Source organism: Coccinella septempunctata, chromosome X (genome assembly GCF_907165205.1).
Source record: "Coccinella septempunctata chromosome X, icCocSept1.1, whole genome shotgun sequence".
Classification (NCBI taxonomy): domain Eukaryota; kingdom Metazoa; phylum Arthropoda; class Insecta; order Coleoptera; family Coccinellidae; genus Coccinella; species Coccinella septempunctata.
This window is the reverse complement of record NC_058198.1, coordinates 8714328-8735736: the sequence shown is the minus strand read 5'-3', so window position 1 is coordinate 8735736 and position 21409 is coordinate 8714328. Positions and strand designations below refer to the sequence as shown.

General features: G+C 34.8%; 1 protein-coding gene across 2 annotated transcripts in view; it reads right to left on the bottom strand.

Annotated features, from left to right (window-relative positions):
* The window catches only part of LOC123321288 (solute carrier family 12 member 6), an 82938-nt gene extending 66906 nt beyond the window's left edge, over positions 1-16032 (bottom strand). The window contains exon 1 of one of the 2 annotated variants that reach the window (XM_044908752.1): positions 15735-16032. In XM_044908752.1, coding sequence (XP_044764687.1) covers positions 15735-15876 — 142 coding nt within the window. In that variant the 5' untranslated portion in view covers positions 15877-16032. The remainder of the gene's footprint in view (positions 1-15734) is intronic. The other variant, XM_044908754.1, reaches the window with a different exon arrangement.
* Positions 16033-21409: the final 5377 nt, after the last annotated feature.

Genomic DNA, 21409 nt, shown 5'->3' with positions numbered 1-21409 from the left:
AACCAAGGTTCATCTCAACAAAAAATTGCTAAACTTCTGCCTATTTCAAAAAGTGTAGTTAGTAGAGCGTAGAATCGCTATCGTACTAGTGGAAGTGCTGCAAATACCTATGGGGGTGGAAGAGAAGAGCGACAACTGTCGCACAAGATCGGCTAATACGACTTATTGCACGACACTTCACAGCATCCCGAATTAATAGCTCATCAACGCAAGCTACATTCTTATTTTTTTTATTTGTCCACTATAATGTCGCTTTAAAGCATTCTTCTCTTTCAGGCAGTTCTATGTAGACTCCTAACCTATACTTAATAGTCTTAATACATCAGCACATACACCTATTCCTTTTGAATATTGTAATATATACGCAAATTATCCATTTAAATTTTTGAGCAGTGTACTTGTTCCAGTCCAGCTGGAAGCAGGACTAGGACTCTCTTTAGTTAAATGAAATCGTTTCATTAACAACCACTGAGAAGACATAATTTCCTCTGCATATCACCACTAAACAATTCAATTAAAGTATCGAATATACACAGTTATATTGTTATCTTTTCCAGATGTGTCTGGAGAGAAAAAAATTACAGAAGTGATGAATAGGATACATTTGAAATCCAAGAAGAATCAATTAAATTTCTCAACTCCATTCAAATATCCTCCGTCTGTTCTGTTCGTATTTATCAGACATCTCACGTACATTGACACCAGAACAGGCTTTCATTGTTGTGCATTGAATCTCTAGAAATTCAATCAATTGTCTGCGAACATTATTGGTTTTGCGTTCCATCAGGTGAAGGGGAATTCAGCCCTGTTGACATAAACAACCCCCTCTGCATCCCCCCCCCCAATTGAAGAAAAACCCTCACACTGCCGAAGTCAATTTCTTGTTTTCGACTGTTCAAGTCAATTCTAATGAGATCCGACTGATGCTAACTAGTAAACATTTGAAGGGTGTAGAACCAATTCGGTAATTCCAGAGCAGACTTCGTCCATGCAAGTAGAAAGGAATGTAAAGGATTCCATGGAAGACGAGTTTTTTCGAATGTTTTCTTCATGAAAACCCTAACTTTTTGTGCCAGAAATGGATACACATTTTGTTGCTAGGAATGATATGAAAAATGGTGTGGTTTTTTATCGACCGTTTTTTTTTTGTTATTTGCAGTCTATTTTCTAAATTTTTTATTCAATTTTAAATCAATGACATCGGAAACATGCTTTTTTCGTGGGGTTTTTTAATTGATGCAGGATGAAAGAACGTATCATAAACATTAATTTTTGTAATAATCGTTATTTTATTTCAGATAATTCATCTGTTGGTACCCTACGAATAATAGGAGAATTCTCAAGAAGGACAAGGCAGTCAATATATAGAATCTACGAAAAATATACCCTTCGGGACGTAAATAATAACAGCACAGTTCTCGAAGATATTTTTCTGTTGAATATACGGTCCAGATTTGCATATTCCGAGTTCTTCTTGATAATCTACATTTCCTAGGGATTTAGGAGCATTACGTTTCGACGGGTGAGCGTGATAAAAAAGATTACTTTCACGAGAGAAACCTCGACATAGGATTTGAGGAATCTTGTTTGTTACTCGTTTTGTCGCTCAGATTCTTCAAGCCAGTGCTGAATTTGTTAACGCCACAACTGATGCTTGAGAATAAGAGGAGATCTGTGATGGACTGGAAATGTTTTTAATTTCCCTGTATTTGTTTAAAAAAAAAGCCTCATTAATTTACAGAAATACACTGCTCCACAAGAGTTAGGGATATCGTATTCAATCGTTTTTAAAAGTATGTAATCTTCGAGAAAATCGCTGTAAAATCATTTAAAACTCAATAAAAACAAGAATCGATCCAATAAAAATCAGTACGAGACCTTTCGTCAATTTGGTCGCCTTTTTTCTGAAGTTTGGTTCTTTGCAAATGCTTCATGAACGTTCTTATTTTGAAATGAAGTCAGTTCATCAACGGCTTCGATTTGAAACGAGTTTTCTGAAAATGCCAAGACGTAAATTAACAAACGCTGAGGCTAATAGGGCTATCAGAATCCTACAGGGTGGCCTAACTCAGGTTGTTGTAGCGGAAAGGCTCCAAGATAGCCAAAGTGTGATTTCTCGACTTTGGTTAAGTTCAGGGAGACAGGTCCCGTGTTGGAAAGACCAAGGCTCCAAGTTTCCATCGAAACCATCAGACGACGTTTGAGAGAGGTGAATCTAGGTTCTAGACGTCCATTAAGAGGAGTTTCATCAACACGTGACCATAAGCGTCAAAGACTGGAATGGGCAAGGCAACATATCAATTGGAACGATCAATGGCGTAGTGTCCTTTTCACTGATGAATCCAGATATGGACGATTTTCAGATTCTAGAAGAATAAGGGTATGGAAAATCCCAGGTATACCCCGTAATCGTCGCTATGTCCAAGAAGTCCATCCATTCCGAGGGGGTAGTGTTATGGTATGGGCCGGGATATGTTTCAACGGGCGCACAGATCTACACATTTGTCCTGGGAATATGACCGCCTTACACTATAGGGAGCATGTCATTGTCAATGTTGTGCCAAGTTTTCACGCTGCTATTGGTAAAACTTTTCAATTCCTAGACGATAGACCGCACCGTGCAGCCATAGTTGAGAATAATGCGCGCGAGGAGCTTGGTATTCCACATTTACCAATACCTCCGCATTCACCAGATTTGAATTGCATAGAACATGCATGGGATATGCTCCAAAGAAGATTAGATAATCATCAACCTACACCAGTATCCTTAAATGATCTGAGAGAGCTTCTGCCCCGTTTATGGACCAAATTCCTCAAGAAATGTTCAAAAACCTCGTGTGTAGTATGCAAAGAAGTTGTCAAGCTGTTATTGATGCCCATGGAGGCCATACATTGTATTGATAGTCTTAAAATGCTTGAATTCTCTGGGAATAAAATTTAGTTATTTTACTCGATTTTTCTTAACCACCCTGTATACGCTGCAGACCTAAAGGCTTAAATTAATTTGCGCAACTTGAAATTATATTAATATGAATCTTATTTCAACTATATTTTTTTGCAATTTAAGTCAATATCTCTAACTCGTGTGGAGCAGTTTACTTTCATGAACTTTTCCTCTCTCAACATTTTTGAATGTTCGGGATGGAAATTCAAGTAATCCGAGAAAAACGACGCTCGATTTTCCATGATAATTGTACAATTTCAACACGCAATGTTGTCTGGGGTATGACTCCATTTTCATAAATGTCAACAATTGAACTTTTCAAATATCAAAAGCCTGAACGAATTCGTTGCACTCTCCATGCTTTATTTAATTCAAAAGGAAGATGCTCCATTTCGAAGAACCTTTGTACGTATGAAATCGCTACATTTCAATTAAAGAACAGGAGTTATGCCTTCCCGGAAGTTTGTTCTTTGTGTGTTTCCCAATAACAAGATGAAATGAATGGAGAAGATACGTAGAATTAATATTGCTACTGCTTCCTACTCTTCATAAAGAACCTTTCCAGGTTTTCTCGAGGGGGATAATTCGAAATTGTTTATTAAATTCCGGATACAATGAGAATCCTACCTTGCAGAAAGGTAAAAAAACACTTCCGATGATTTGTGTTCAGAAAGCCATTATTTATAGTTAGGGTTTCAAATTGAAATAAGGACGAATTTTCTCAGAATTATTAAAGCAGATCCTTGGTTTTCCACTGAAACAAAGGGTTCGATAATCTGAAATTTTTAATACAGTTCCTACTTTTCAATCTGGATGATATGTTTTTGGTTGTGTGGGGGTGACATTTTTTAGTTGGTCGAACACTGATTACAAACGTTAGTGAGATGTGAAGTTGAGAAAACCAAATTATAGTTGTTCTGTTAGGGTAAATGCTATTACTTTCTTCTATGTATGCATGTGAAAAGGTATGTATGTTAAAATACAGGGTGTATTTGAAGATGAGGCTTTTTTTTTCCAACAGAAGGTAGAACTGGTCAAAATGAAGCGTTTCACTAAAAATCACCTATACAAACTTTCAAAATGACGAAGTTGAAGAAAAAATTGAAAATGATTACTGAAATAGATCCTAATACGACCCTAGACCGTTTGTTAGCTGAATTATCGCAAAGCAGTGGGAAAAAACTTATCTCCTGATTCGACCATGTGGTTTCGTTTAGGATATTGGCTCGTTCGATATTTACGTGGTGATGAAAATGGAAACATAGGATTGCAGAATTGTTCTCATTATTTTTTAGTAACTTACACATTTTATGAAATTCCTCATTTCGATACCAACTGACAGAAAAGACTTAGGACACAAGTGTAAAAAATAGAATAATACTTCAAAATCTCACCAATAAAATTCGTCTAAATTATTCACGAATTTTTTCACAATGGGCATCACAATCTTCTTGTTCGAACATTCCAACAATCGTCATAAAAATGGGATGAAATGGGAGAACATCATAGCACTTTTTCAACATAACTAACATAAGCACTTTCAAGAAACTGCCTCGATTTTCTACATTTTTTTCACCCTAAATTGCACGATACAACAATTATGATTCTCTCAAAAGTGACCTGATGCATCTACGCCGATGAACTTGCTACTGAACCATTCATTATCCAGCCATATGTTTATGTTTTGTTACGTTTTTGCGATGCCGGAGTCACCTTCCACAACCCGTTCTTGAAATTCAATGAAATTTTGTCGAACTTCTAGGGGTTATATCTCAGTCATCTTGGATATTTTACATAGACAATTTTTGGTTAAACGACTTATATGAGTTCTACCTTCTGTCAAAAAAAAAACCTCACCTTTGAAAACACCCTGTATTTATGCAACTAGGGATCAAATGAAAGCAGCATATAGGTACACTGCTCATAACAATTTATAAGGATAATGTATAAATTACTCTACATTCGTGGATTTTGTTGAGTTTTCTGGAACATCTGTTATACCTGTGTTCTTTTCAGTAAAAACTGGGCTATTGAAAGTTGTTTTTTACATATTTTATTCAGTTTACCAAGATCTTGCCCCCTGAAATCGATAAATTGTAGTAGGCTGAAGATGGTGGCATAAAAAATAAGTAGGTACTGAATGTTGCTAAGCCTGTTTTTCTCGCTTGAACGCATACTTATGCGATTTTTCGATTAAAATTGAAAATAATTGAAGTGATGGAAGCAGTATCGATGCATCAGTAATGACAAGAAGACGTTTGGCCTGTGCAACTTCAACCAAATGTTACACCATAAATCTCAAATAGTTTGTTTATAGTTTTATAGATTGTTATCAAATAATTTATATCTTCGCAAATTTCTTCATCATATATCGAAAAAAATGAGCATTTACTTTTGCTAATATGGCGAAATCTAGATCTTAAATGAAATCCATTGATTTAATCCAGTTGATTGCGTGGCTGGAGTCGCATTACCAATTTTTAGAGTCCAGAGCTCACCTTACGGCTCTACTCGTTAGATTAAACTTCTGGAAACTAACCATTTAAATTACAGCTTTTTCCCTCGAATACTTTGCTCCCAACTTCATCATGCGATATCTTACGGGTGAATTATTACGAAATTGAACTTCTGAACGTATTCCACCGGCTATATAACTATTCCTGCTGTATTCCTGCAGTAACAACTATAACAACACATTAGGAGGAAACAAAGTTAAGCTCTCATTTGATATTGCGAATTATTCAATTAACGCATGAAGCCGAAAATCAGAAACAGGGTGAAGTTCATCACCAGAGGTGGATGTTTCAATTAGAACCAGAACCGTTACGGTAGAGTAACACAAACTATCTCCTGCTCGAAATGTCAGATGGTGCATCGTTCTTTAATGCCGTACCTGTTGTTTTCCAGTTTATGTTCTATTTGCTGCTGCTATTCCGTTATTTCGTTTTTAAGCTCATCATATCTTGTTTCCTGAAACTTTTTAGGGTTTTCACTCCCAATCTCTGAATGTCAAACAAAAGATACAATTCAGAAGATTTTCGAAAATTGATTTTCGTCTGATGAAGGAGTCTGATATAGATTCCGAAACGTTACAATATAAAATTATAATTTCAACGTTCTTTATTTTCAGTTCATTGTCAGGCAACAATTTTTTTCTAGTTGATTTGATCCTGTCAAATTAGTGCAAGAATTTACGCAGGAGCAAATCGTTTATTTCATTTTTTAATTGGTTTTGTTTCAGAGATTGAGGATGAAAACCCTTAAAAGTTTCAGGAAATGCAGAATCCTCCCAGAATAAATTCCAATCGATATCATATCTTGTCTATGGAGATTGTTGGGCTATTTTGAAGGAATATATTGTAAAATGAATGATTGATTAAATCTTCCTGGTGACAAGAATGGCTTCACAGGAGGCTGGATTCCTCGCTGAATTTTAAAGCTCATTTGGAAAATTTGCGTCTGAAATTGAAATCTAGGAATAATATCCTGCGTAAACTATTTGATTTCAATATAGATGTTTCTCATCCTTCAATTTACTGTGGTGATTTCAAATCACAAAATGTTACGTGGGGCTATAATGTTAATGATAGAAATGGTCTAGCTTTAACTGATTTTATTTCAGAACTTTGAATAACGGTCTTCCACAAGGATCCGTTTTAGTACCTCTTCTTTTCAATTTATATCTATGTGATATCCCTACTACTTCTTCTGAGAAATTTATATACGCTGATGGTATTACCCTAACATTTCTTCATTCTGATTTTAGATGTATAGAGATCTGCAGATTTAGAAATATAAAGAATTACTTTATCGAGTGGCAATTGCGTCCTAACCCATATAAAACCGAAGTTTCGTGTTTCCATTAATATAATCATCAAAAATATAGAAAATTGAGTGTTGTTTTCGGTAATTCTTCTTTGGAACATGACTTCAATCCAAAATATCTAGGAAATAAGCAGGATTCCTCGCTGAATTTCAAAGCTCATTCGGAAAATTTGCGTCTGAAGTTGAAAACTAGGAATAATATCCTGCATAAACTTGCTGATACTTCATGGGGTGCTGATGCAACTACTTTTCGAAGGGCAGTCCTAGCTTTGGTTTTTTCGGCTGCTGAATATTGTTGCTCCGTTTGGGTTAAAAGTGCTCATGTGCAAAACATTGATGCACAGTTGAATCTTCCTATGAGAATTATTATTGGAACTATTAGATCTTCACGATGGTTACTAGTTTTTTCAAACATTGTACCATCCCATATTCGTAGACAGAGTGTAGTTATAAATTCTTGGAATAAATTTCACTCCTTTCCCAACTCATTTGCAATTCTGTCCTATATTCCAGAAAATACGATTCCAAAACTGAAGTCGCGTAAACCCTTATGGTCCAACTCTTTCCTTCGAATGTAGGAGACAAGGATATTTGACAATCTGAATGGAATATGTGAACTATTTTCAACCAAGAATTAGTAAGTGATCCCTCGAATAGAGTTCCTGATTTTGATCTTCCCAGGAAATATGGTGTATTCTGAATTGGTCAGAAACCATGGACGTTGCAACAGTATGCTTTTCCGATGGAATTCAGTTGAGAGCCCTAGTTGTGAATGCGGGAAACCAGAAAAAACCATGAATCATCTGGTTAATCATTGTCCCATTTATAAATTTCAGGATGGTTTTAGGTGTATCCATGCAGTTTCCGAATTTGGTTGTGAATTTTAGGTCAATCTGACATGTAGAACTTAAATTTATTATCTCACATTTTTTCTATTTCCAGTAAAATTTTCTGGTAACTTGATCTCTTGTAACTGTTTTCTGGTAACTTGACTCCCTGGATACTCTTTTTCTTCTAGGGAAGGATCAATTTTTGCAATGCGAGATACCCTTCAGTATAGAATATTTCAGCTTATTTTGTAAAAAAGTTCATATCTCACAATCCACTTAACTCAAGGGGCGATAGGGTTTTTTTACAGATGTTTTTCTCTGTATCATACGCAAAATTGTATGATACCCCTCTGCTTGCATGCTAACCTGTACTAAAACTGTATCTCATACACATGCTATAATTATTGTGTGCTCTTCATCAGAAGAATAGATATATACAGGTGTTTTTTGAAAAATTAAATGATACTGGTGTTACTTCAACCTCAAGCATGCTTGTAAAGCTCGTACTGTTATCATAATCTTTTTATTCATTACTAACTTGCTTGGCACGATTTTATCAAAGAATCTTTAACGTTATAACATTTCCTTCAAGAACTAATTCAGGTACACCTAATTGTGGAGCTTGTTTAATCAAAATTTAGTAATTTTTGTGTACCAACTCTCATTGCCAAGCAACCTAGCAAAGATTATAGTTTTTTAGCTTTCAAGAAGGAAAACTGCAGGCATTATATACTTTTACCCAAATTATGTATATTATTTCGCTGTTTCTTTAAACAAAATTGAGTCCAAAGGAGTAGTAAATAATGAATTTTTGTTCCTGGATGTTTTGATTGAGGAACTCTCCCAAAACAAGTGTGTTCAGTAAAAAGAATCATTCGAATATAGATCTGAATTTCTATTCAAATCAACCAATTCAGGTCTTATTAAAAAAATCCGTGATAGAGCTCATATAATCCTCCAGTTCCAAGAAACCATAGCGTAAAAAATCAGCTAATTTGCCAACCTCATATTCCGGTCCTTTGAAAACCAAATATTTTCGATACAACCATCGATTTTAATACTCGATGATACAACTGAACCTGAGTGAATTCCTAGAATTTGAATATCAATGCATAACAAATCCAGGATTTTCACATATGTGGTGAAAACTGAAAATTGCAATGAAATGTTATTTCTTCAGTGCCACTACTCTACATACCATCGATATTACAATATACATACATATATTCATATTGAGTACGGTTGTTTTAAATTGGTCCTAGGAAATCCTCATTATAAATTCAATATTAGATAGATCCCATTGGAGTAAGGCCGAAGTTTTAGCCGACAACAAATTGGCTGAAAACAAAATTATGCTCTTTGGTAGTATTACGCGTTATTGAACAGATGCAATATTCGCTGCTGGTTTATGTTGATTGAACGATTATTCAAATTCCTCCCAAATTGGTAATCGACCAGAACAAAAATCGATTTTTATGACGTCAGGAATATGAACGCGGAGCATTGAATGAACGGTTGGTATCTAATTTTTCTATCATCGATATCGCATGTCTAGAAACTGTTATGGAAGATTGTAGATCGAAGATTAGAGGTTGGACCTTGTGTTCGAATGATCCTTTCTGTGCCCTTCGTAATCGTACTTCTTGAGATGTCCCTGAATATCTACCTGTTTGAAAACAATGCAGATATTTCTCAAAAAAATTCAACTTTTTGCTTTTCTGTTTGTCTTAAACGATAAAAAATGGTCAACATTTCGAAAACATCTGTTTATTCCAATAAAACACTCATTTGACCTGAACTAGGACCTGATGGAGATTTGTTCCTGCGAATTCATGTTGGACATACCCATAGACTAAACCCATTTTATGGGTTATGTCTGGACATACCCCAAAACAAGGTTCAAGTAGGGGGACCATGGCCCCCTAGAACTTGAGAGAAATATTTTTTTCAACATTTTTCCAACAATATACAGGGTGTATTTGAAGGTGAGGCTTTTTTTTTCAACAGAAGGTAGAACTGGTCAAAATGAAGCGTTCCACCAAAAATCACCTATACAAAACTTTCAAAATGACAAAGTTGAAAAAAAAATTGAAAATGATTACTGAAATGGATCATAATACGACCCTAGACCGTTTGTTAGCTAAATTATCGCAAAGCAGTGGGAAAAAACTTATCTCCTGATTCGACCATGTGGTTTCGTTTAGGATATTGGCTCGTTCGATATTTACGTGGTAATGAAAATGGAAACTTAGGATTGCCGAATTGTTCTCATTATTTCTTAGTAACTTACACGATTTTATGAAATGGCTCATTTCGATACCAACTGACAGAAGAGACTCAGGACACAAGTGTAAAAAATAGAATAAAACTTCAGAATCTCACCAATAAAATTCGTTCAAATTATTCACGAATTTTTTCACAATGGGCATCACAATCCTCTTGTTCGAACATTCCAACAATCATCGTAAAAATGGGATGAAATGGGGAAACATCACAGCACTTTTTCAACATAACTAACAAAAGCACTTTCAAGAAACTGCCTCGATTTCCTAAATTTTTTTCACCCTAAATAAATACAACAATAATGATTCTCTCAAAAGTGACCTGATGCATCTAATCCGATGAACTTGGTACTGAACCATTCATTGTCCAGCCATGCGTTTACGTTTTGTTTAGTTTTTGCGATGCCGGAGTCATCTTCCACAGTCCCGTACTTGGAATTGAAATTTTGTCGAACTTCTAGGGGTTGTATCTCAGCCATCTTGGTTATTTTATATAGACAATTTTAGGTTGAACGACTTATTTTGATGAGTTCTACCTTCTGTCAAGAAAAAGCCCCACCTTTTTTGGCCTGGAAAATGATTTTATACTCTTTTGTCAAATTGCAATCATGAACGCTGTTAAATTTCCACCTCCATTCATTAACAGCTCACATCCGTAACGTCCAAAATTGAAATATCACATTCTTCATTCCTCATAAAGTGGTAATCAACTGAAATCGAGCAATATAGGACGAACACAGATGTCAAAGCAACAAGAATTCGCGTGAATGCATTCAACTTAGGAATATAGTTGCATTCGGTTTGATAATTAAACGTGCGGATGTCAAAGCCAAAAGAATCGCGCAATAACTGTGATTTATGTACTACAAAAAAAAAAATAAAACGACTACACTCGGGTTGATTTCCAACAAGCCAGTATATTCAACTTTAGATTCAATTTGCGAACGGGCATTTTATGAAATGTGTACGTTATTAGGAACTTCGAAATCTATAAATAGAGACGCCTACATCATTGATAAAGAGTCAGGCTTGGTCTTCATTAAAATACCTAATCGCGCAACTCATATTGGTTCATAAAATGTTAGATTTACAGAGTATTTCTTCATGACGTGACACAATTGTGAAGATATCATTAAGAAATAGATCAATGATGACGATTAAAATAAATGACGAAAAGACATTGGATAAGAATTCACCAAACAAATTTCTGATATTGATACAGTCTCTCTCCTGATTCTCATTCAAAACCGTTTATCAAAATACGGTTTTTCCTTCCTGGAAAAGTGTCATGTGCAACCTATCGTGTCAAGGCTATTTTCTATTTTAGTGTCGAAGGATGGGCAACAAATATTGAGGATTGTACTATTTACCATCATTAATTATTCAATGGTGTTATAATGCTGAGTGAACAATTCTCGAAGTCAACGAATGATTAAATTAAAAGCAACATTTTCCTTACAGGGTGTTAATTAATAGTTGCCAAAAGAGAATTAAGGGGTGAATCTTTATCGAAAAATAGTTGTTTTGAGCAGCTCCTGTTTGAATTCAGCTCCCTGAGGATAGAACCACTAGAAAGCAATTTTCAATTTTATGCAGGCATTCTATGGAAGCGACAAGGTAGTCAGAAAAATGTTGGTGGTACTCTAAAATGTCAGTATGGCAGAATAATTCCAAGGTATACGGTCTTACAAATACGTTTAAAGGGGAAATATGAAGCATTTTTATGGGCATTCAGAATTCAGTAACAGGAAATGCAAAAAAGCATTGTAAACCCAAAAATTCCATGTTGAATGGAACAGCCTGTATTTTATTTCCCTAACAGATCACGAGGGGAAGAAATAACAAATAAGACGTAAGATTCAGCTTCCTATAAATACATTTTGTTACATCATTTTTGTACTCCAGTGTATGTGAAAAATCCTAATAGTGTAATCAAGTTTTTACAACACCTTTGCCGTTAACCTATATCCACAGAAGTTAATAAAACGATAGATAAGAATATTTATAAAACATAATTCATAAGGAAGATCAATAAGTAGTACCGGGCCAAGTAGTAAATATTCCGGTCCTTACTTCAGGTAGTAAAAATCATACGTTGCTCCTTGTTCAGAGGGACATTAAAAATGAATTGGAAAACTTTCAAACTTCAACAGAGGCCTTATTAGCCAGGCTTTAGATTGGTGGTAATAGTTATCGGTCGAATACAAAAAAAAGTCTTTAGAAGTATGGGCTTTCAAAGAAAAATCGACCAAATATTAGGTAAAATAAAAAGTATATAAATATATCCATAAATCATTAAGATTAGCCCTCTCAAACTCACTGCTCAAAAATTGAAGTGCATATTCGAGAGTGCACTTGATAAAATTTATCAGTATTGCTGTACAAATCATGTGGAGAGGCGTGTATTTGCTCATTACACACAAACAAAATATGGTCCTCATGGCACACAATAATAAAATTAGAAGAAAATCGTTTTTGTCACGAGTTCAACATCAGTTTAGAAGTCTTCACTTTCAACAATAAGTGTGTTGGTTTAACGAAGGTTTAACTCAACAAAAAGTTGCTAAACATCTCATATGCTGCATATACTCATGGGGTGGAAGAACAAGACCTACAACCGTTGCTCAAGATCGGCTAATATGGTTTACTTCACGACGAAATCTCTTCTCCGCAGCAATCAATAACTCATTCCAGCAAACTAAAGGATAGTTTCTGGTCAAACAATTACTTAACTCTAATCAGGATTTTTCTATTATGTGCTTCAAAAGTGGAAATTATTAATCATTACATCGAAATCTTTGGGGTATTTATCGAAACAACCGAAATTATGGATACTTGCTTATGCAGAATGAAATATTTTTAAACCTGAAACTGAAATAGTCTCATTGACGTAAATTCGAATTCCAACATTATGAATGCATAATTTGGGAAGTTCGTTCATGTTTTATACCATCATCAGACGTCACACTCAATACAATATAGTTCGAAATGTTGCTAAGTTCTTATCTAATGAGGAATTAGAGTGGAATGGGATCCGAACCCTCTTATTATGTAACTGTGGCTCTAAAATAATGATCGATGCACATAATAAACTGAGAATCAGTGGAGACTCGTGAAAATTCGAGCTTATTAGACTATCACATGGATGAAATATCTACAATCTATCACTGAACAGAAAGAAGAAATGGAAAAAATTCTTCAGAGCCAATAAGAAACTTTCGGAATTTTGTTTACACCATTTTCGTCAATTGGGTACCTAACAATATATACATTAGGATCTATCCATGCCATCACTTTTTTAAGGAGTATTTTGAAGCGTAAATAAATATACAAAGTCTAAATGAATTGTTGCGAAAAATTTTAAGGCTTGATTGCTTGTCAAAAATATTGTGGGTCTTTCACTAAGCATGTTTCATATAGGCTAGAATTATCTTCGAACTTAAATTTACCTAGTAGGCGGATGTCATGCTGACAGGGGAACACCACCAAATTTCCTTGATTGTCCTCTCGCTTTCATAGAATGTCTGCTCGATTTCATTTCTGTCAATTTTCTGGTTTCTAAGAAAAATATTGAAAATTGCTTTCCAGTTGCCATAAAAAAAAAATTGCATATGAAAGATGAGCCCTATTTTTTGACGAGGATTCACCCCCTAAATTTTTATAACAACTATTCATTCACACCCTGTTCTCTTTTCTGAAATATACTTGTCTTCATTCATAAGACAAGACAATAATGTCTTAATATTGGACATATATGTTTCGGAAATTTATATAAGTCATCATGGGAAGAAATAAAAATGTGAATCACTTCATAAGTAATTTCATACAAAGTTGGGATATATACGGAAAGAACTCCAAACAATATATGTACTTAGGAAAGAAAGATATAATATTCCTACATAGATTCAATTTATCCTAACCAATTCGAAAAATTGGCTATGAAATTATATAGTTTATTGTTTGGCCAATAAAAAAATAAAACAAATAGAGCACTAGCTCGTCTACATCTTTATTAAAATGCAATAAGCTTTATTTATTTTCAATCAATCAATTAGTCAATTAGTGTTTGTTTCCCATTCAATTAACCTAGAGCTTAAGTTAGCTATTTTAGCGAATTTCTAATCCCTTTTCCTTCGTATTTATCACGATCCAAAATATTTGGACAATGAATCCTCTAAGATTACATATTCTTCATTTCAGAATTCATGGGCATCTCTCTCATGATTTTAAATATATTTCGAACACGCAGTATAACATTTTATACATCAAAAATAGCGCACTTTAAGATGCTAAAAAATTGTTCTCGATTTACTGAATTACTTGACAAATAGTCCCAGATGTCCGAGATTGAGATATGAGGTTTTTAGTTTCAAAAATTTGCATTTTGTGGGAAGGGTGCTTTTGAGTGGCCGTTAAAACAAACAGTAGGCGGATCAAATTTTTCGTCACAAAATAATGATACTATACAGGGTGAGTTTTGACTCGTACAAATATTTTAACAGTAGATTTTTGAGGTCCAAAGAAACACATTTTTCCTTTACTATTTTTCCCAAATCGGCTCGGTTTTAAAGATACAGGCTGTTGAAAAACCATTAAAAAAATGTTATTTTCAGTTCTCTCACAAACGGTTTTATCGAATGACATGAATTTCGGAATATAGTTTTTCATTCATTTGATTAATTTTTATCGAACACAAGATATCACCCACGTCTTCCAGTTTTCTCATTATGACCATCACGTACCATAACAATACCCAATTAACCGAAAGATTAATATTTCAGTATTTGTGCGACATGTATTGGAAAATGCAATTTTTCAACAATAAATTAGCATCTGATGATATTCAATGAATTTGGCAGAGTAGTTATCGTGAAAATTGAAGACAGATTCATGACGCTATGTATGTACAACAATTCTATCGATAGTTATGGAGTACAACGAAAAGATTTGATAATTCGAACTCTGGATTGTTATGTTAGTGGTCTGGCGATAGCTATATCATCTTTCAGTAAAAATTGATTAAACCCCACTCGAGCAGACGCTAAAATCCATCGCTTTATGACTTTCAATAAAATACCATTCAATTTAAAATGGGATCTCAATCAGATACAACCTCCAGTCAATGTTCTCCAGGTGATTTTCCGTTTTCTGATGAATTCGCAATTCTCCAGGCAATATTTTTCGATTACTGCCCAATAATTCAAAAACCTACTGGACTGTTTTTCTGAAGGGTATCAGCCCTCTTCAAGAGGCGGACAAATAATGTTTCAGTCCAAAAGTCCCCAATAAGCGCCACTTCATTATAATGAAGAGATACGTCACGTTCGTGAACAAGTCCGATTTCAACCCCTGTACATATCGCGCCACCCCTTTCAACAAATGGAGAACGTGAAAAACTAACGTGTCTCCCTATCTACGATCTGAAACGAATTTTGCTTGAATGGAGCGAGGAAACCGGTTGTGCAGTGAGCATATATGAAAATTCGCGATATCAATGGTTTTCGATAAGATTCACGACGTATTGATCGGAATTTTATTGTTCAATCTACTTTTCATTTCCGAATATTGCAGTTAGACATAAAAGATACATCCCAACCGTACTACGTTGACCCTGAACTATATACATCGCTTCAGTCGATAAAGTGCGGTTTAGTGGTTTATAGATTTATCGCCTTGGTCAAGAAGCTGTATGATGCACCTAATATCTGAATAAATTATCACATTGACGATAAATACAAAAGTTTCGATTTGGTTCAAGTAAACACTTAGGGTGGAAAAATCAACAGATTACTGCTACAATTCAGTTTAATACGTCTAAAAGCAGAACAAACTATTTACAGAATTGAAACCAACCTTCAACGATAGTTCCCAAAGTATGTGAGGGTAGCAACTTTTCTCTAGCAGCATCGTCTTCTAACAAAACTCCAGAATCGCTATAATTACCGTAAATATTGTTTTTGTCCTGCGATTTCGTTATTTTGAATCGCTCTGGCATTGTATTCCGATTTTTCTTCCGCTGGAGAATTTTTCTTTATCTTCTCATTGAGTCGTCGGACTTTGACGTTAATTTTTGAATCGAAAACCGTCCGAACGGATACCAACTTAATAAAAGACCAAACTTCAAAAAAGACAACAGTTTGCAATCCTGCCGCGCACACATCTAAGCTACGAGATGTCGTTCTATCGTAGTGTTTCCCTGCTGAGTAGAAAGGTGGCGATATTGATGAAACAATATTCAATCGATACACATCCTGCCCTCTATGTGCAAGCTGGCCCACTTTTCAGCAGCAGTAAAAAAGGGATACATAGAAAGCACGCACTCCACGAGCCCACTAAACTAACAGATATAACATGCACATATGCTTGTGTGATGTAATCGATAACGTTGGGGGAATCGTATAACACTCCTTCACCTTACCCACCAACCTTCCGAGATATACCTACAAGGTTACGAGAAGTATTGCGTCAGAACCTTATACAGCCGATCCAATCAATGGGTAACTCCAAAACAACAGTTAAAAGGGTATCGAATATCATCAGTTCATCATTATACAACTCAAATCCCTCAGTTCTCTTTGACTTGAGCAGTTCCCATGTCTGAAAAACAAAATTCACGCATGCCCTTTGACCTACGAATCAAGAGCGTCTGCGCTTGTCTTCGGTGTGCTTTCGCCGTAAGAATAATACGCGTCTGCGCATAAACATACAGAATTTACGACGTTAATCACCGTAGATTCCATGATCCATCGAGATTTCAAAATTTTAACGAAACAACTCTACTTAAAGGATGAATTTATCTACTTTTGGCACTCAAATCAAATTTTCAGTATGTACATACAATGTGGGGAGTATCAGAGTAACGCAAAATATGGTCCTCATGATACTTAATGGCTTAATGAAAATAAATTACAATAAACTCATTTCTTATAGGTGTATGATATTCTTTGTGGTCCGTATGTGCGGAAATGAGCTATTGCAACTCATCTTGTGTAGTGTAGTATCAATTCTGGATTGTCACGAGTTTAACATGCGTTCAGAAGCCATTCAACTTTGACAATTGGTGTGTTGATTAAATGAGGTTTTAAACCCACAGGAAGTTGCTGATCGTCTAGGGGTTACACACAGTCTATTTAGTAGAGTGTGGAAATGTTGCCTATAACCATGGAGGTGAAAAGGTAAGAGCTACAGCCGTCGCACAAGATCGGCAAAGGCGAGGTTAACTTGACGACGAAACCTTTTCTTCAACCGTATATCAATAACTGATTCCGACAAGGATAGTTTCTGGTCAAATAATATGGAATAGGTTGCTTAGCTTCAGTTTAAGGGCAAGAAGATCCGGCAGGCAGCTGCGATTGGGTTGGGGAGCAGCGACGTGTAAGAATCGTTGGGTTCTCCAACATAAGAACTGGAACAAGCATAGGAGATCCTGGATGAGTCAAGATTTCGTCTGTATGAGTCTGACGGGCAAATGTTTGTGTGACGAGTAAGAGGTCAACGGTATAATAAACATTATCTCATGACGCCAACAACTATTTTCGGTGGTGGCTCAATCGATAAAATATTCGAAAAATTTCTAAAAAGATGGAATCAATTAAATGATCGTCAAGACCGAACGGTTGCTTCGAGCTCCATGAAATTTCCAGATTTTTTACTAGAAGAGTTGCTCTTTCAGAAAATGTATCACATTTTCATCTACGGTTAGTGTTATTGAGAGATAATCTACTCGAAATGTGACTGTCATTGATTCCAAAAAGATGGAATCAATTAAATGATCGTCAAGACCGAACGGTTGCATCGAGCTCCATGAAATTTCCAGATTTTTTACTAGAAGGGTTGCTCTTCCAGAATATGTATCACATTTTCATCTACGGGTATTGTTAATGAGAGATAATCTACTCGAAATATAGAATCAATTGAATAATCGTCAAGATCGAACGGTTGCATCGAGCTGCAGAAAATTTTCAGATTTATTACTAGAAGAGTTGCTCTTACAGAATATGTGTCACATTTCCATCTACGGTTATTGTTATTGAGAGATAATCCACTCGAAAGGTGACTATCGAAAAATTTCCAAAAAGATAGAATCAATTGAATAATGGTCAAGATCCAACGGTTGCATTGGGCTCCATAAAATTTTCAGATTTATTACAGGTGTATTACAGGTGGTCCCTGCTAACCAGAATAATATAAAAGAAGTCCCTGGCTTTGAAAAGGTTGGGAACCCCTGATCTAATCTGTTTTGTAAGATAAAATTGATATTCTTCATATTTTCTCGTATAATGCGCCGTTTTCGAGTAATTCGATGTTCAAAAATGAAAAATATCTGTGAAATTTGAAAAATTGGGTACTTTGGCTGAATACAACTATGTTTAAAAGATCCACAAATGTGTAGTGTCACAGATTTAGTTAGTTATTCTTAAGATAATTCTGCTTTTCCAGGGGTGGCACAGCTTATTATGAACACTCAAAATGGCTATATCTTTTTATCAGGGGAAAAAATGGTATAGGAAAATAGTGTTTCTTTTGACATCAAGATTTAATAAACGAAAAACAAGACCTGCCCATCGAAACACATATTATTTTAAATTCTGTTAAAAATTCACAAATTAGTGAGCAATGTACTGATTTTCAAAAGAAGACGTGCACTTTGAGAGTCTTAAAATGAAAGTTTTGATTCATAATTCCCTTATACCCAGGGTCATTTAAATTTTCCCTGAAATAATGAAATAATAAATTCACAATTTCAATCTTTTGTATGCTACACGAAACTGTTGAATCTGTTGAACCATCTGGAGAAATCAAAACGTAAAGTAATTCAATACAGGACAACAACGAACAAAAGTACTCCATTCTCCAGCACAGAAGAACAAATTTTCAGGAGGTTACCCAACTTTAGTTTCAGGCTACAACGACAGTTGTTCTCTGCGTATTATTGCCGATATAACAATAGAGATTCCGAATCGCAAAATCAATATTGATAAACCATGAAAAGCAACAAACCTTCGTATTGAGATAGACACTATCGCAAGTCAATATTTTCAGTAATCCATAAGTGCAAACTTTCATTATCGACATGAAATTGAAATTTACAAAGGAAAGGTGGAAAACTTACCACTCACCATAGGTTGGAAATTCCACATAATAATAATAAGTAAATCTAAACTTGAAAATTTTATACCGTCATTCTGTTTATCTGACAACGAGAAAGTGGATACAGGAATTGTCGGCAGCACACATACTAAACGAAACGTGACGGCTTCTTTATTTCCATTTTCTCTGTTCGTGAACAAGATTTTACTTGCATCTAGCTCTCATTGTTTGATGAGAAACTGTGAGGGAGATCCCATGACAAGGTGATTAGTTGTAGGTCGAAGTTAACTTTAGGTACAGCATCCCGGACCAATATCATTTCGGCAAAGTTTCCTCATTCAGAAGTTGAATTGAGGGTATCCTAATAGAGGTGGAAAATTCGAATTCGGTCGTGTAGTTATCAGATTTGTGGCTCTAACGGACAATAATTGTCAATCATTTTCACTACAGGGTGATTTATAAACTCCTGGAATGATGGTAATACTATGCGAATCTACTTTTTCCCCGCAAAACAGTTTATTGGAACAGGTTTAATTGAGTATTGATACTTGTTTAATACTCAATGATAATATCCATGACATGGATGACGTACTTCAATAAAAATGTCTCAAAACTTTAACGAAAACATCAATATACAGAGGATGGTTAACAAATCATATGATTTGAATAAAGTTTTATAATAACAATGATGGTTAGAGGTCATAATAACAAATAACATCCATAAACTACTTGCATCACTCCTTTAGTAACAGCAATTTGGATTCAGAACAGGGAAATAAAATGCCAAAGATATAAAACTTAAAGTTTAATTCAAAATATCAAAGTTTCACCTAGTAGAAATCTCATAGTTTGCTAGATACTGATGGGATTATCTGAATTTCGTGAAAATGGTTACCATGTTAACAAATTGAAACTAATTCGAATATCTCTTTTAGTTCTACTACTAAAGAAAACTAGTGAGTGATGCTTTCGTGAAAATGATTACCATGTTAACAAATTGAAACTAATTCGAATATCTCTTTTAGTTCTACTACTAAAGAAAACTAGTGAGTGATGCTTTCAGACGTAGACACAGTTTTTCAGAAATGAATAAAATATTTCGAGAAATGAAGTTAAATGCTAGATTTTAACTCAACCACTTAATAACTTTGACATTATTGTCTGGAGAAACTAAAACCAGTTGGAGATAGAATTTTATAACAGAAAACTTTGCGTTTTATCATACTCTTGAATGGTTGAAAATTTCATATATGGCAGTTTATCAATTTCTGAAACATACTGTTTTGTTCCTCTGAATGCTTCAACTATTTTATTGAATTTTCAGCTTGAATTCGATAGAAATAGAGTAAACATCGGAACCAAAAGAAATCACAGTGGATGTATAAGAAAAAATTGAAGTGAGGAACATGAAAAGTTTGAATTTCAACCTACACCAAGTCCAACAGACTTTGTATGAAATTTCAACTGGTGATAAATCCGAATATAAATTTTACCTCAGTAAAAATTTCAACGTTTGCGAGATAATGGACAATTTCTGAATTTATTGAAAATGGCTATCTCACCTAAAATGTTTGATTGCCATGTCTACAAATTGAAACTAATTCGAATGTCTTTACTGCTGAAGACCACTGATGAATGATGCTTTCAGACCTACACACAGTTTTTCAGAAATTAATAAAATATTTCGAAAAATGAAGGTAAAGTTCTAGATTTGAACTCAACCAATTCCTAATTACTTTGATATTATTGTCTGAAGAAACTCAAACCAGGTAGAGATAGAATTTTATTACAGAAAAATTTGCGTTTTTACAGGATCTCAAATGGTTCAAAATTGGTACGATTCAAATATGGCAGTTTATCAATTTCTGAAACATATTCTTTTGTACGTATCAAAGATTCAACTATTTTATTGAATTTTTAGCTTGAATACGATCGAAATAGAGTAAACATCGGAACCAAAAGAAATCACAGCGGATGTATATGAAAAAATTGAAGTGAGGCAGATGAAAAGGTTGAATTTCAATCTACACCAAGTCCAACAGACTTCGTATAAAATTTCAACTCGTGATAAATCCAAATATGAATTTCACCTCAGTAAAAATCTCAACGTTTGCGATATTAAAATAGGCATTTCCTGAATTTCTTGAAAATGGCTACCTCACCTGAAATGTTTGATTGTCATGTCTACAAATTAAAACTAATTTGAATGTCTTTACTGCTGAAGACTACTGTTCAATGATGCTTTCATACGTACCTACACACAGTTTTTCAGAAATTAATGAAATATTTCGAGAAATGAAGGTAAAATGCAAGATTTGAACTCAACCAATTCTTAATAACGTTGACATTATTGTCTGAAGAAACTGAAACAAGGTGGGGATATAATTTCGAGAAAAATTTGCGTTTTTTTCAGATTCTGAAATGGTTGAAAATTGGTT